This window comes from Passer domesticus, chromosome 7, assembly GCF_036417665.1.
Source record: "Passer domesticus isolate bPasDom1 chromosome 7, bPasDom1.hap1, whole genome shotgun sequence".
Taxonomy (NCBI): Eukaryota; Metazoa; Chordata; class Aves; order Passeriformes; family Passeridae; genus Passer; species Passer domesticus.
The window spans coordinates 16,976,373-16,994,124 of record NC_087480.1 but is presented as its reverse complement, the minus strand read 5'-3'; the positions used below and the strand labels follow the sequence as shown (position 1 = coordinate 16,994,124).

The 17,752-nt window shown below is 39.5% G+C and overlaps 1 protein-coding gene across 3 annotated transcripts in view; it reads right to left on the bottom strand.

Moving 5' to 3' along the window:
• ATRX (ATRX chromatin remodeler) overlaps positions 1-17,752 on the bottom strand; it is a 64,569-nt gene that overhangs the window by 30,857 nt on the left and 15,960 nt on the right. For 2 of the 3 annotated variants that reach the window (XM_064427190.1, XM_064427191.1), the window contains exons 5-10: positions 17,540-17,664; positions 16,214-16,333; positions 13,105-13,214; positions 11,045-11,112; positions 7,136-10,095; positions 4,637-4,715 (exon numbers count right to left, since the gene is read on the bottom strand). In XM_064427190.1, coding sequence (XP_064283260.1) covers positions 4,637-4,715; positions 7,136-10,095; positions 11,045-11,112; positions 13,105-13,214; positions 16,214-16,333; positions 17,540-17,664 — 3,462 coding nt within the window. The remainder of the gene's footprint in view (positions 1-4,636; positions 4,716-7,135; positions 10,096-11,044; positions 11,113-13,104; positions 13,215-16,213; positions 16,334-17,539; positions 17,665-17,752) is intronic. The other variant, XM_064427192.1, reaches the window with a different exon arrangement.

Genomic DNA, 17,752 nt, shown 5'->3' with positions numbered 1-17,752 from the left:
ACCCAAAGAAAACTTACTAAGGTCCACAGATAAGTAATATCCTCTTCCAAATGCTTTTTGCACTAGGTCCTTCCAGAGGATATTTGGAAAAGGGATTTAGGCTTTGGTTGTTTGTTGATTTTTTTTAAAACCCAGCACACCATGTGTAACAGCAGCAGATATAAACAGCTCCTCATAAAGAAATTCAGACTATATTTCTTCCATCTCTTAATAGTCAGAATTTTTTCTTAAAATGAAACTGCTTGGAATGTCACAGGCTGGCTTCCCTTTAACAGCTTTTAACATAAATTATTAACCTTGACTCCTACTCCAGAAAATGCAGAGAGCAGTGGTCTGGCTACTCTTCTTGTTTAATAAAAACCCAGAGTTTTGGAAGAGGAAAAATCTAAAAGATCTGGAAAAAAAAAAAGGAAATTGAATCCTGAAAGTCCTGCCTTTGACTTATTTTGGCAAGTGCATTAGCAAAGTCAACACAGCTTGTGGATGGCAGTACTTACCTCTACACAAGTCACCTTTAAAAGGCTGACTTTGGTTCTTAGCAAAACAAAACCTTCATTTTAAATTTTCTTTAATGAAGTATCTATTTTTAACAGCTATAGGAAACAGCAAATGTATCTCACACCTAAAAAGGCCATGCACAACATCTACCATCCATAAAGAGACAATGCTTTCATTTTCCTATTAATCACCAGGATAAACAACAACCAGACTGGGTAAACTGATTGGCTTCTAATTGTTTATAATAATACTGATTAAGAAGTTACTGCTATGATAGAAAATAAGTCCTGTTTTTATCTAGGATAAAGACTTCACCACTTGCAACCAAATTGAGATGAGACTGTTTGTCAGTGAGAAAAGCTGCATTTTCTGGTATGAATTTAGGCCAAAAATTGAGACATTATTAAGATGTTTAAAATTTAAAAGATACTAATTTTTAATTAACTACATATCTGATAAGAATGCTAAGTGTAAGCAACATTAGACCCAAAGAGATTAGGCCTTGTAAATGCACGTTGACAAATGACTGATTAACAAATGGTTTACATGAATTATTATAAACTGAGTACAGGACTCTGGAAGCTGGGTTTAAATTAAACCACAGTAGATGTTGACCAGGATAACACATCATATTTCTACTTTATTATATAACCCATTTAAAGTCACCAGGTTTCTCAGCTAAGAAACTTCATATGGTACTTTAACATTTAAGTATTTGCATTAATAGCAGCAAGAAGAACAAGCTGTGATAGTGTGAAAATTCCCTCACTCATATTCTTCCAGAGAAATCCATGGAAATCAAAAGGGACAGTAATATTTACTCAGGTCAAGGACATAAAAGATTCTTGGCCATTCAGATGTAACAGTTGAGCATCAGCAATGGATTTAATTAAGAGGCACAGAGAGCCATATGACCTCCAGCACAGGGTTTCAGGCAGCAAAAAATAAAGTAAAAAATAAAATAATATTTCAAAATCCCTGCATTTTACTCATTCCTGCACTGATCTGCTGTGACCTTGAGCATGTTATGTTGCCCCACTCCATCTTATCTGAACTTATGGTGACATTTGCATGAAGGGCACTCTCCCAGCACACATCCAGTGCCTCACAGGACGGGGCTGCAGCCTCAACCAGGACACACAAAACCAACTCTAGGATAAAATAACAGCACACATGCACAGTTTTGTATCAACTGGGATTTAAAGATACTTCCCATTTGTAAGAACAGCCCCAGCAGAACACACTTCTAAACAATGAATTGACTACTATGGATTTTTAAGTTGTGCTAAAAGAAAAAGAGTTTTCACAAGAGACAGACTGGAAATTACCCAGGGGTTGCTTGGTTACACTGCAGGACTACTTTAAAAGCTCCTTCAGACTTTTGCAGCAGAGCTGGAACAGCAGGTGCAGCCTCTCATGCTGTGGAGCTAAGCCCCCATGGTAATTTGCACCATTCTTGTTCAAGAATTTTACAGTGCCAATACAATGAGATTGTTCAAAATCTTGGTGAGACAATGCTACCACTGTCAAAATCTTTTTGTCTTAAAAAGCCATGATTTTAAATTTTGGTTCACGCTTGTGATGTTTTATTACCAATTAGATTACATCAACTCGCACTCAGTGTTCATAAATACCTACTAATTATATGTAGAAAGAAGCCCTTGGGTGGGGGAGGATGGTGGGATGTGGCTAATAAAAGCCACCAGAATTCCAGCTAGAGCACTACTGCCCTAAATGGGCCTTCAGGATACTACTAGAAAAATTCAGAACCCTTTAAAATATATTTTAAGGCATTAATATTTGGATGAAATGTCATACATGTCTAAAAAAATGAGTGAAAACTGCCAAACACCTTGTTCTAAATACTGTGCTGTCTTTGTTGGAAGAGGCTGATTTTCAAGCTGTCAGAGTTGGATTAAATTAAATGCTTGGACAAGAAAAACGTTTTACAAAAATTTATTGTGACCATCAAATACTTAAAGGCATTCTGCATTTAATACACTATTAACTTCTTAATAAACAGAACTACTGCAAACATATCAAACAGTACCATTTAAAAGATCAGAAGGACCAATAATAGTTACACAACAGAAGATGAAAGCATACAGCACTGTATAGCATAGTATGACCCACTTGGATATTGCAATTTGGCAAAAAGATGATTTCAAGGCTATTAATATTCATGTCATGCACATCCCCAGGTATGCAAATAACAGAACATCTAAACTAGAGACTTGCAAACAGGAGAGTTCCCACACTACAAACACCCAGCAGGTACTAGGTACCCTCTTTGGCCTGGAAGAAAATAAGCAACTTCTCTGAATCAGTAGGTAAACTACTTAAACACTTTGTGTTGAGTAGACAGAAGAACAAGTTTTTAACTTCTCAAATTTGTTCCATCTTTTTACAGTTGATAGCTCTGATTTTGGTGCCAAGTACAACACATGATGAAGGTAAAGTCAGACTGCATTACCAGTTAACATGTCTGAGGGTTGACAACACTGTTTATTGACAAAATAGCTCCCCATCTCATAAATAGATGTTCAAAAGGCCCCCTAAATAAAAACTTAACAAAGAGGCAGCTTCAAAACAAAGTGCAGAAACTGATTTTTAAAGCCCGAATTTATATTACTGTTTGTTATCAATTAGGTTCATTTATTTCCCAATATAGCTCTTAATCATGATTGAGTTCTGTCAGAAATGTTTGAGCAGTAAATACTGAACTTCTGACAAAAGTGTATTGGTTTAGTTATCAACCAGAAACTCACAACAACAATAAAAAATAAAAAAGAAAATGAATTAATTAAAACAGGACTGAAATTAAAACATGATTTAAAAAAATCTTGTTATACCAAAGTTTACATGTTCTGCTTATGACCCTGTGCTGTCAAGTCCCTAAAAAGCATCTTTCTTTAAAGAGCTGAATAACTGGGTTAAATTTGATGACTGAAAACACACAAGAACTAATTCAGCAGCAGCATTTTGATGCCAAACTGAGGTCTGTAAAGGATATAATACAGTGTTTTTAAAATTTACTTCAGCCACATATCAAAACATACAACTCTGTGAAACAAGGATTCCATATTCTAAACTAGTAAGGCTCAGAAGCAGAAAAAGACTCCACCAGCAACTGGTCCCACACATGCTACATGGCCAAAACAACAAAAACAAAAAAATCAGTTTCTGAAACACTGTATAAAAATTTGTTGAGCAGCTCTTCAGTCTAACTACAGTAACTTCCAAAAAGAACCTGTGGCCTGGAGTTGAGTGACACTTCATGTTGTGCATTTAGGAAATTAAGCTTTACATTTCTAGCCAGGCTCATTTTGATAGCTACAATGGTACTGGTAAAATAAGACATATCTTAGCTAACTGTATCTTACAGTGATTCTTTTTTATTAAATTCCAAACTGAAGCAATACATATAAGCCACAATTCTGAAAATATCTATGCAAAGACTTAAAATATATAATTAGTCTCTTTGATACCAATTGAGCCTATGCACAGTGCTTGTAGAATCATGGCCTTAACTCACATTAGTCACTTCAGGTACTTTTTAGTGGATTTAAACTCAGTTAAATTAACAGCTGAAAATCTAATATGGTTTTTTCCCCACATTTGTGCTTTCTCTTTATTGAGAAAAGGCATTTCAATTAAAAAAAGCATATTAAGCAACAGTAATAACCGAATTCATTCTGAAAATATTGCAGCACTGCATACTGCACAGATGCAAACCGTCCCCTTCTAGTGCCCACAACTAGCTGAAATTCACATTTAGCAGCAGCAGCAGCAGCTTGTGACCTGCCTGCAGACCCCTGTCACCCCCCTCCCACGAGCACCCGGGACCCCAGGGGGACAGCGCTCCGGGAACACCCCCAGCCAGGTGTGTCAGCTGCCACCTCTGAACATTTGCTTTGCACACCTGGCTCTACCACTTCTAAACGTTTGCTTTGCATTCCTGGCTCTGGGCCTGTGTTTTCTGGCCCCGTGTTCACACTTGCAGGAGGCCCGTGAGCGAGTCTTTACCGGGCAGGCAGCCGTGCTTTTTACCACCTGCTTGCTCCTCCGTTGCGCCGGCTCGCGCCCGCACCTAGGCTGTGCTCTAAGCGTTTTTAAGTCCTTACGGAGGGTATCATACCTATTCTCGGGGTCGTCATCATCATCATCTTCCTCCTCCTCCATTGGGATAGTCCTTGATAGAGCATCTCCCTCATCTCCTGAAAAAGAAGCCCAATATGTGTAAATACAACAAGAAACAATACTTGACAGCTCAATAAACAGCACAACACATGAACTGCATCTCCATCAACAATTAAAAACAGCTTGGTGATACCACTTTTCTACCAGTTACCTGTCTTGACAACTAAAAATAAATCTTGTTTCTTCAGTTTTGCTCGCTACTACACATAACTTGCAACTCGTTCCTAATTACACATTGTGAATTTGGGATTTTACACCAAAACATAAGAGACTAAATACTCTAGTCAGGAATCAGAAATAAGTTTCCTAAGAAGTTCTTTGCTCTGTCAGAAGCTCCACGAGTGAGTTTGTGCAAACTGAAAAGAGGCACAACAAGCACAGGACAGAGCTGCTTCCCAAGCCTGGGGGTTGCCCTGGTTCCAGGAGGGAAGTACTGGAGAACACCAGCCCTTCCTATTTTTGCTTTCACACTGTGAGTGTGTGTAAAGAGTTGTATTTTGAGAACTCCACATGCTATCCTTACTGCAAATAGTCAAACTCAGCTGCACTACATGGCACTGTCTCATGTACAAAGGACATCAAGACCAACAGTGTGGGACATATGACAGAGAGGGAACAGCAAAGTGTGAGTCCTGCCCTGGAGCTCCTCTGCACTCTCCTGGCTGGGCTGAGAAATCTGGATTGCTTCTAGCACATTCCCAGGCCTCTCCCCTTGCTTTTCTCTCTTTCACCTGGCATGCAAGTCAGACAAATCTGCTAGGTAGTAAAATTAAGGGAAAGAAACCTTGCAATCCTAATGAGCTGAGATCCCCTCATTCATAATTTCTGTTTATTTTCTACCTGTGGGGACTGGAGGATTAGACTAAAACTAGGCTGCAAGGGGCACACTCCAAGGTGATCACAGAAAGTCCCTCATGTAGATAAGTAAAAGTATCCTGTTGGTTAAACCAGATCCTAAGTCTCATTCAATTCTACAATACACAGCTTATTCAGACACAGATCAGACTGTTTTATTAATTCACCTATTAACCAAAAGCAAACTGCAGACAAAGGCCACATTCTTCTCCTCTGCCTATACACTAACATAGGCAGAATTTCACAGAATCAAATGATAACTAAAGCTGAAAGAGACATCTGGACATGCTCTACTCCAGCTCCAACTCTACTCCAACTTTGGTCTCAAAGCAAAGCTAACTCCAAAGTCAGGTCAGTTACCTCAGGGTCTTGGCCAGTCAAGTTTTGAGCATTTCCAAGGACAAAAATTCTGAAGTTCAAGAGGGCAACCAGTCCCAAGCTTTGAGCATGCTCAGTGTAAGAATACTCCAGTATCTGTATCAGTTTTCTTTGATAAATGCTGTATCCACTGCCTCTCATCCTTTGGGCACACATCCAGCTCAACCTCACTAAAATGGCCCGTGAGGTGATTTGCAGACAGGAATTCAGACACCTCATTTTTAGCATTCTGTCTCCAGTCTAAACCAAACCACTTCTCTCTCTCCTGTCTAACTCTCCTGTCAATCATGCCACACCACAACCTTGTTCAGTTTGTACCCTGCTATCCACCTCACCCATTGTGACCTGCCAATGAAACAGCTCCCAATGCCTCAGACACCTTCTGATAAATTAAAACCATCTTTCTCCTCCTGGGCCATTCCAATGAACTGTACAAGAGCAATTCCATTTTTAAGGCATTTTTCACTGATGGTCCAGTGGTGCTGAAAACTGTCACTGAGTGCCATCAATTACCTGTCTATAGGAGAGTTTTAATGGCTGTGGCAGTGACCATTGCAAAAAACCAATTCATTACTATGTAAACCATGAATTATCTGCAATCTCCCTCAGCAGTGACATCACTGGGGAAAACACTGATAAGGCAGCACTCACAAAAAAGCCCTACAAGTCCCAGTATTATCTGCACACAGACACAACATATGAAAACAATGGCAGATTCCTAAGTAGCTGTTCTAAGCCTACATGGCTCTTGTGAGGCATAAATATAATTTACTTGATTTTTAAATGTATATTACAATGCCACACGTCTCCAGCATCACCTCCAGTGCACAGGCAGGAGGTGATAAATGTGAGTTCACATTATCTACTCATTCCAACCAGCTTGTGCTACACATTCCCTGGGAAGCTGAGGCAAGGGCCAGGCTTTGAAAAGCTGGACTCCAAGGCAGTACCTGTTGTAAATACTGCCTGGAGTTCCCAAAGCACCTCCATTTACAGTGACAACATTTTTTTTCCTCAAGGAACAAACTGAAATTGTAGAATCTCACAGGACAGTTTGGCTGGAAGGAACTTTACAACACGTGCTTCCAAATCCGTATCAGAAAACCCACCAGGCTGCAAACACTTAAATGTATAATTGCCAACTGATGAGGGTTTTTTGCTTCTAGATTATTAAATGTCACCCAAATGAACAACTTTTGCACACCTGATGACTGACAAAATCCTGCATCAGCAGACAGCATCAAGCTTTCAGTCACGGGCCTGATCTTCTGCTCGTCGCTGCTTCCATCGCCTGTGGAATTCTGATCATCGTTTTCCTCCTTATCAGACTGGGAAGAGGAAGTGACAACCACCTTCTTTTTTGCCACTTTCTTTTTTAAGTTGCTCTTTTTACTTTCTTTTACTGATCCTCTCTTAACCTTTTTCTTACTGTCTTCATAAGACTCCTCATCAGAAGAGGATGAGTCATTCTGTTCTTTCTTGGAAATCTTCTTTTTGTGGCTTATTTTCCTCTTTTCTTTCGTTTCAGTTCGTTTTTTACGCTGCATGGCATCATCATCAGAACTCTCCTCTTTCTGGGGAGATTTCTCAGTATCAGAGGATAAATCAATGTGTACTCTTTTAGCTACTCTCTCTCTCAATTTTCTCTTTTCTGTAAACACGGGTTCCTTTTTAATTTTGTCGTTTTCAGAAGAATTGCTACTTCCTTTCTCTGGAGATGACTTATCAAGATCAGAAGAGGAATCGTCTTGTTCTTTCTTGAAACCTTTCTTTTTCAATTTTTCAGATTTCTTTGCTTTGCTTTCTGATCCTTTTTTGTTCTTGAGTCTGTCTTTTGAAGACTCCAACTTGTGCTCTTTCTTTTCCGATTTCTCAGTACTCTCAGAAGAAGAATCATCATCCTGTGCCTTTTTCTTTTTCAAATCCTTCTTTTTCTTAACTTCAGGACTCTCCTCTTTTTCCAATGAAGATTTCTCAGCATCAGATGACTCATCACGTTTTCCCTTTGCAGATTTTTCTTTTGAGTCTCTGCTTAACTTGTCCTTAGCAGCTGACTTCTTACCTGTTTTTTTATCTTTAGAAGAGTGATTCATTTCCTTCTCTGGAGAAGACTTCTCACCATCATCCTCTTCTTCAGAAGATTTACCTCTCTTCTTCTTCAGATTTAACTTTCTCTTGCTGCTTACTTTTTTCCTCTGCTCTTCATCAGAGGAATCATAACTATCATCTTTTCTTGAGAATTTTTTCTTCGATTTCTTTGCAGCCTCAATTTTACTCAATATTTGTATCTCTTTTTCCAAGTCAGAATCATAGTTTGAAGAATCAGAGTAGTTTTGTCGTTTCTTTTTAGCAGCAGCAGCATTTTTAGCTGATTTGCCTCTTTTAGCATCTAAATCTGAACCGGAACTGGAACTCTTCCTTTTTCGTTTCCCATTTTCATCCTTTACTGGTTGACTCTTTTGAAAATCTGAAGTCTTTTGATTCTTTGCTGGTGCTTCACTGTTGCTCTCACTGTCCGAGGAGCTGCGACTCATCATCCCTGCTTCTTTAAGAACAGCTGGCACCTCATCAGAGTCCGAGCTGTGATCTAAGTCATATGGCTTTTTGGATTTGGAAAGTTTGTTAGGACTGGGACCATCAGCAGCGCTGTCAGAAGTATTTCTTTTATCGCTTTTCCTCCTGGGTTGCTTGGATGCTTTCCTCTTCTGTTTTTCATTGCTCGTGTCATTGCTGTCCTCCTCTGAGTTGGATGTCAGGGGGCTGATGTCCGTGGGGCGCCTCAGCGGGGTGGTCTTGACCCGCGGTGACCGCCGGAGATCCGAGTCCTCCACGGGCGCAGCGTCATTCTCCGTGGAGGGCTCGCTGCCAGCACTGTGGTTCTGTTTTCCAGAATCAGAGTTTGCTGTCCCAGCTTGAGATGCATCAACATCTTTAGATTCATCAATGTCTTTGGATGCATCAGCATCTTTGGATGCATCAACATCTTTACTCTCCTTTTCGAGGCTGTTGTCTTGACCTTCACCTTTAACTGTGGACTCTGAAAGGGAAACAGGAGTCAATTTTACAATCAGTTCTTTTGTTCCTTTAGCCGACGATTTTAGCTTGGTACCACCTTTGGTATCTTTCACAGGAGCGTTCACTTTTGTATTTGAATTTGGAGTCTCGTGATCTGCTGCTGTGTTCCCACTGTCCTGCTCATCTGATGGCATCTGAATCTCCATCGCAGATTCCAGAGTCTCAAAAATATCTTCAGGAACGGACGAGGGGATGGACACAATATCCATGTCTAAAGCCTCTGTACTGTTGGGCTCATACTGCGGTTCTTCATTTCTGCCGGACTTCTTCTCCTCCCCAGGAGCTGCCTTGTTTTCTGTCTGTTCCACTGAGGGAACACTTTGATCCATGGGCTCATTGTCAGGCTGCTCCGACACGACTTTTTTCTGTGTCTGTGTGGTGTCATCCTCTTTTAATGCCACATGTTCCTTTCCTTCATCTTTTGTCACCTCATTTTTTTCTGATCTAACCTCTGTTTTTTTCTCTTTGGTATTTTTATCTTTGATTTTAACATTCAGTGCTTGAATCTCCAGGTTCAGGCCTTCTTCTAGTGACAGATGAGCTTTTTTCATGTCATTCAGCACAGATTTAAAAGCTTTCAGCTGGCACAGTTGCACAGTTGGGCTTATTTCTACATTTTCTGCAGCATTTTTCAAAAAGCTTACAAAGCTAGAATTCAGATTTGTTGTAGTTTCAATCAGTTTTTTTGTTTTCTTAAGCAAGTCTTTTGGCACCATTAGTGCTTTATAAGAATATGTTAGTGAACCTGAATATGAATTATCTAATTTTTTTTCTTCCCCATTACAGTTTGCATTATTTTTCTTTGGAGAAAACTTGACTGTGTGGTCATATATTTTACTTTTTTCATTTTCAACTCTCATCTTTTTTTTGTTTTGTTGAAGCAACTGTTCTAAATTTTCAAAGACACTGTCACAAGCAGTGACCAAGTCCAACAAAGGCTCTGGATGGCAAATATAGCAGTGCCACTGGTTATTTTCATCCAGGATAGTCGAGAGCTCCTTTCGGCCCAGGTTGCGCAAAATGCACTTTTTACAGAAGGCGTTATGGCAAAAGTCACAGCAAATCAAATTTCCACCTTCAGCACACCACCTGCAAGGAGATTGAGAAAGGTAAGAGTTTTGTCTCCACGCCAACAAGGTGATACATTATTAAGTTCACTTATTTAAAAATTCAGGTGATGAACAGATATCCGTTACTTAAAACCATTACTGAAAAGCTCATTGGAGAATTGCAAAGTCAGAAAATTCATGTTTTAGATTAACACCTCACAAAGCTGAAATGGTCAGTAATTTTCCAACAGAATTTCAGCACTGATTTCTTAAAAGAGAAAAAATTAATTATGTCTTTTTTTCCCTGTTTCTTCTGAAAATCTGTGATTTATTTTACAGCAAAATTAATAAGCTTCAGTCTTTCTAGCCTTAACTCATATATTACTACTGCAGTACACAAAGACTGAAAAGTGGTGGACAATAAGCTCACAGAAACCACAGACTGCACCATTTTTACTGAATTACACATTTAGATGGTTGACATAAGGACAGAAAAGCTCTCTGATATTTAAAGAGTGGGAAATGCATCTGGAGAACTGAGTTTCTCCAGCTCAAAGTTAAGAATGTCAGATTCTAGACCCATCTTTAAGGTGTTAGGAAGGTGACATTATTTAACTAGAAATGTGATACATTACAAGAGTTTGTTATCACATTTCTTTAAAAATGTTTTCCTGTTCATTACTAAAACAGTTAAAAAAATCCTGAGGTTCAGTATTTCTTGTTGACAAATAATTGTTGATTCAGCTTTTAGGTACTTGTCTTCACTTGTCAATAATGTCACAATAGCAAGAAAAAAGACCCCCAAATCAGTAGAGCTGTGGGTGTTATTTCACTTTTTGTACATTTTCCCATTCTGCACACACTGCAGTTTTTGTACACTTTCCCATTTTGCACACACTGCAGGTTTTGCACACACTGCAGTTTTTGTACACTTTCCCATTTTGCACACACTGCAGGTTTTGCACACACTGCAGTTTTTGTACACTTACCTACACTGTTCATCCATCCCATCTGAATCACGACTGATGTCATCACTCATGTAATATTTGTAGCAAGTCTGCAAAGAAAGAGAGAGGACAAGGATCTCTTTATTAAATCTCAACTGGGCTTCAGCAGTTCATTAAATTTCAGCATGCATTAGAAGCAAGCCAGCAAAAGCAGCAGCTGCAAGGTCTTCAGCATTCCAAGTCTTTTACATTTGTTTTAATCTAAAAAACATCTTCCATGGTCCCAAACCATGACTTATTTAGATGGCTCAAGGTTTGTTTGAAAATTAAACAGGCTTTTGTTTGATGGCTGTGTATTTATGTATTTTAGAACATCAGTTGAATACTTCTCTCCAGTCTGAATCTTTCTTCCATCTATTTCCTAGGTAAATCAGCACCACATCCCCCCTGACACAATTAATCCCACATGAATTACAATTTTCAGCTGGTTGCTCCTTATGTTACCACATGATGCCATAAGGCTTTAGATTAAAAAGTCTTCAGTATTTATCATGATGTTAACATCCAAGAATTCCATATCCAGGTGCAAACAAAGCATCTTCATTTGAAAATTTGGTAATGGTAATAAAAAAATACAAATGACTCAGTTAGGTGTACTGAAGGCTTCAGTTGCTGAACTGCTTGCTGACACCAAATTTTGAAGGTTTGGTGTCGTTTTTTCCTGCTGTTACTGTTCTCCCAGACTTGCAGCTCTACTTTGAACAGGCATTATTAATATAATACAGAATGAAGAAGAGGCTTCATCACCTGAACTGACAATCATGATGCCCCATTATCTGGAACAGACTTGTACATCTGTTCAACTAAACCATCCAAACAACCAAAATCAACATAAAACCCCAGTAAAATCTGATGTTTAGACACTTGATGGAACATTCACAGTCAAAGGAAAACATTTTCTCAGACCTGGGACTTTTACCTAAGTAGGAGAAAAATAAGGGCAGAACTAGGCACAGAAATAAAGATGAGGGGCTTCCATTCCTCCCTCTCACATTCACATGTTCAATTCAGTAAAAACAGAGAAAATCAAGGGGAACAACCCTTGATGTAATTCAGGTAGCAGAGCTCCCAATCAAGAGCTGCTGTTGAGCCCAACAGCCTGACCAGGTTACAAAAATGACCCAGGTCACACTGCAGAACATGGATATGGCAAGGCCAGGAACACGAGCTGGGGCTCCAGTGGAGGTGGGAAAAGGTCACCTTGTGAGCCGATTTTTAAAGCACATTTTGTAAAAGAAACAAGCCAGAATGCAGAGAAGAACCAGCCTAGATGGGCATGGCTGAGTCTGTAACACTTAGGAGGAACTGGGGAGGAGGAGGAGGAAGAGCAGGGAAATGCTCCATGTACATTCTAACACAGAACTGTATCTCTATCTTTAGCAATATCTTATAAATACAAAATCTCCATCACTACAGAAATGTGCAATATGTGCAGCTCTTTGGAAGCTACCAGAGGTCTCCACAGCAGGAGGCAGGGACATTTCCTTCCTGCCCTGTCCCACCTCTTCCCTCTGCCACCAACTCAGGGCCTGTGTGGAGCCACCAGGAAGCCACACAGCTGAAGACTCAGATTATGGATTAGACCAGCACTGCAAAGCTGCCCTAACTTAAAACAGTCCAGGAGCTGGTAGAAACAGAGATGGCTTTGAAGCTGCTTTTCTGCTCCTTATTTCAGTGCTGTTTTACATGGAATGCTCTACCAGGAGATGCAGACTTGAATCTGTTCTTAAAATACATTATGAGTAGGCAGAAATTTCAGACAGATCGTTTTACATTAAAAATTCACTAAGATTATACCCTTAAAGCTGCAGAAGTAAATAACAAAGAAACCACCACTAGTTTAACTGGAATATAAGAAAAAAGGAATATGAACTCATAAGTATATTTGCTTTTTTTTCCTCCTTTTATTTTCCTTAATTTTAACAGCTAATGACTGAAAACTTTGTCAACCAATGAACAAGAATTACTCCCACAAAAATCCCACCCAAACCAATGAATATGACATTTTGAAACAAAACCAAACAGAACCATTCACCACATACCTTACAAATAAGCACTTTCAGTGTAGGGTGTCTATAGATTGAATCCTTTTGAAAATGGTTCACCTGCTGCCCACAAGCTGTACAGCTCACAATTCCATGGAGTCCTTCTTCTATGGAGAGGATTACAAACAACACATTAATTGTTTTCATTCTCATTTAAGACATTTGTATATAACTATTGCATTTTCTTGCAATATTCTGGCCTGTCAGGTTTTTCATAGGCCTTTGTTTCTGCACCACCCAGCACCAGAGAAATCTTTCTGTAACCATTTGCCATTTTAAGACTGAATTTTCCCCTGATTTCTATGCTGCATTTGGGGTCAAGGCACAATTCTTTCCCTTTGAGAGGTTTAACTTGGGTTAACTGGTCACCTCATGAAAGCACACCTAAATTAGAGTCAGCACTAAAATTCTTTCAGAGCAGTTCTGATATTCTGGACATTATTCCCCATTTAATCTTAATTCAACAAATACCACTGCAATTCATGTTTGTATCATGGCATTTCTTTCACAAACAGTTTTAGTTTCTCAAAGAAAAACACAGAAAACTCTCATAGAAAATGCAAGTAATCGCTGTAATAGTGACTGAAAAACCTTTTCTCATATTTTTTTCCCTTCTTGACAGAGGTTTTTGGGTTTTTCTGTAACTACACTTTTGCTGTAACCCACATGTTCTCCCCAGGCTGCTGATTGCTCCCATGGTGTGTGCAGCACTTTGCTGCGGCATCCACATTTGATCAAAAAAGCTTTTTTTTTTATGCCAACCCCCCATTTCACTTCAGAACGGGTGAACTTGGGCCTGGCAGGCTCACACCATGCCAGGCTCTTAATTAACACTCTGAGATCTTTTTGTTTTCGACAGCAGGAAAAGGAAAATCTTGGTGAAAGTTCTGCGCTTCCAGAAGGCCAATTTGGATCAAGCAGATACAGGGTTGATAAGAGATCACTGAACTGTGACTTGTCCTTTGCTGTCATGCTCGGTGATTAAGTTAATAAGGAAATGAACTCAAATAGTTGAATTTAATGATTACAATCTGAGTACAGACTGTATTTTAAATTTTTTAAATTAAATAATCATTACTCCAGAATCAGAAGCAAGCTCCAACACCAGCATGCTAAGGAACTGCAGGAACATTCCCAAGACACAGAACAAGCTCCCAGCAATCTGCTGCTGAAGCAGCCTCAGATGGCTCAGGGGGCAGTGAAGCAGCAGATCCACACCCCTAACTCAGTGAAATTCTGGATGCAGGATGTGTTTGTATCCTCCAGCCATTCCTGACTGTATCTCCTGCAAACCCTGTGGACCTGCAAGCCCCTCTCCAAACCAGCGGAAACCCCACTTTCAAATGCTGCTGTGACCATGGATGAACTCATCCATCCCATCACACTCCTCGGGAAAGAATCCCACATTCTGCAGCACAGAATCCAAGCCTGACACACAGCACAGCCCTAAAACTGCTGCAGGGATCTCTGAGGGGCCCAGCCAACCCAGGGAGAACATGATATTCCCTGTCAAGCCCTGAACCACTTCCCTCTTTTCCATAACCAAAGGGAAGCACTATGGCCTCCTTCCTCAAACCTGCAAGCTGGCAGCAGGAAAAGAGAGAATTTTTGAGGCAAACCTTTGTAAACCATGTTACTACTACAAATGATGATGATCCAAAGAAATTAAACTACCACTTACTAATACTTGGTTAAAAACATTCCTAACAGAATTTATTAGCAAAAGTACAACCACACTGCAGACACAGAACTTGAAAATAATGACACAATGCCTCTTACAGTCTTAGGTAAGAGCATTTGCATGCTAGAAAGGCCAGAGTTCTGCTTCTACCTCTATTTCTAATACACACAGGACATATAATTCCTACTAGAAATGCAATTATTTTAAAAATGAGTATGTCAGGCACAGTACATGAGTAACCAGTCCAGATACACAAAGGAAGGCCTGCAAATTCCCTAGGGATGGAGATTAAAACAGCTGGGAGGGCAGGTGATACACACTGTCCTGGGGATACAGACACAGGCCACAAAGCTCATGCACAAGTGTCTTATCTTTTTAACACTGTACCCCTGAAGAGTTCTGCTGGACTATATGTAGAATTGTTTTAAGCACAAATGGAAAAAGCATTTTTATATGAACAGGACATCTTGCATGAATAAAACAGAACCGACTTCCGAAGTTGGAAATTTAGAGAAAACATCAATGCTCCAAATGTCACTGACACCACGAGGCCAGGTGTATGCACAAGCACATTTCCACAGTCACATTTCACCCCCCTTCACCCACAGAAACAGCACTCCATAAATTACTTTAAAGGAGAGCAAGGACCTCAAATGATACAATGGGAAGGATGAAGAGTGTGTGCAAGAGCTGTTTGTATGAATACCCTGGCTACTGCTGGAGGTGTGTGAGCTAAGATATTGCCAGCAGGGTTAACAAAAATATCTACCTTCTTATTGCCTATGTTATACATAATCCTCCCTCCTCCCCTTTGCTTTTGGGGAAAAAAAGGAGAGAAATTAATTTCTGTTAGTATTATAATCTACCTAACTTCTTAGTTTTAGCAGCAGCTATGGAAAACCAGCTGACACAGTAGCTTTTCAAAGGTAATCCTTGGAAGGGTCCACTGGTAGGGAATTTCCCACAATTTCAAAGCAAAAGAAAGAAGTCTTTGTATTGTTTGAGGGTTCAGGATTATTCTTAGCTCACTGATGGATCATCTGCCCATACATGTCCCTGCTCAAGCATGGCTGCTTTCCTGGTCAGTCAGTGAACATTCCTGTATCAATGGTGCTCCAATTCCTTTAAAAGAGGAATACCTGCAACACCTGATTGCAACCAAGCAACTGCACCTAATGAAGCATCCTGTACCTATTGAAAAGAAGGAGTTTAATAGGAACTAATCTTAGCTTTCACTGCTGCATTGCAGGGGCAGCAATGGAGGCTAATTTCTATCAGCTAAAATCCTTAATGAACAAAAAGCCAGAAGAGTGGAGGTATTTTTAGGATAATTTATCAGAAATATGGACAATTTTTAGATGTACCAAATGTGGTCATAAGCAACAATTTAAACCCGTTTCAATAGATGTTTTAAATTGTATTTACCTCCACGCTTTTTGGGAGCTTCAGGTTTCATTTTAACGGTATTTCTGCTTCTAAATTCAGGCCCCTTAAAATCATCTTTGTCTTCATTCAGCACTGGCTCAGGCTGTACAACCACTGTACCTAGAATGATTTTATTTAGAAATTGGAAACCATTACACATCCAAGTGAAGTGCAAAAGTTCTGATTAATAAAGCCAACAAAAAAAGTGCAACCTGTTGACTAAAACTCAACATAGTTTTGAATGCACAGATGTTCACAGAAAAAGAAAACAAAAAAAAAAACAAAAACAAAACCCCAAAATCAACACACACATTTCAAACTACATCTGTGTTGTAGCTGTAGGACAGCAGGCAAGGACTGCATGGGCTGAGGAGCAAATTCTGCTCTTGGTGCTCTGCTGTGGCACGTGCACAGAAGGACTGTCACACTGCTGGGGGGTGCAGGACAGGAACTTGCTACCAATAAAGGACATCACTTAAATCCCTCAAAACACTATGCTCTTCTCTCTTCACCCCCTTCTATTCAGTTTCCTCATCTTCATTTATTTCAGTATGAAATACACAAAAAAGCAGTAGAATAAAACCTGCTTTGTCTTTAGCAATATTCAAAATCTGACATTTTCATTTAAATAAAGTACTAATCAAAATTATGTGCAGGAAAAAATCACATATTTCCTATTTAAGAGCCCATTTTTGTTGTGAGGACACTGAAAATAAAATATTCTGAAAAAATAATTTTAGAGTGACTGCTCTCAATACTGCTACTCACACAGTGAACAGCAGCAATTTTGTTCTGTAACTTTCATAGGTAAGAAATGGAGGAGATTAATCCAACTCACACTGCAGCTAAGAGCAGAGGGATGCAGGCCTATAGTATTAATTATTTCTAAAAAATGTGCTTAAAAATAGATCCAATAATGGCATCTTCCCCCCAGAGTTAGTTTTGCTTTTGTTGATCTAATTGCTAATAACCCCAAAGACAGAACAGTAAAATAAGACCTCCAAATGACAGAGCTTGAGACTCCTGCAAAACAACAGAATAAATAATTGCTCCTGTTCTGTGATGGTTTTATACACATGTCAGCAGGCATTTGAAATTAAGCCACCAGCACATCCTTGTGCACCCACAGATTAAAACCTGCTGGGTTTCAAACTGAAAGTGCTCAGGTTCCTCATTTTTGTGGGCAGAGAACCAACAGGACCTTCAAGAGGCATTTTACTGATACATGTGCATTCTAGTGAATTATTTATGCTGCATCCTAATCTTGGCTAATTTGCTGAATTCAGAAGTAAAAAAAGAAAAAAAAAAAAAAAAGACATGACCTACCTTTAGGCAAGCTTTGCATATCTACATCATTCTCTGAGTTCTCATTTGAAATATCTTCATTTACAGTTTCATCTGCGATTTGTTCATCGTCTGACCCAACATATTTTGTTACAACTGTAGGTTTCCTGCACAGACAGAAAAAAACCCCATGCTATGACAAACAGTACAAACTGCAATTCAGGTAAGCTTTGCAGGCAAAACACCATATGAACT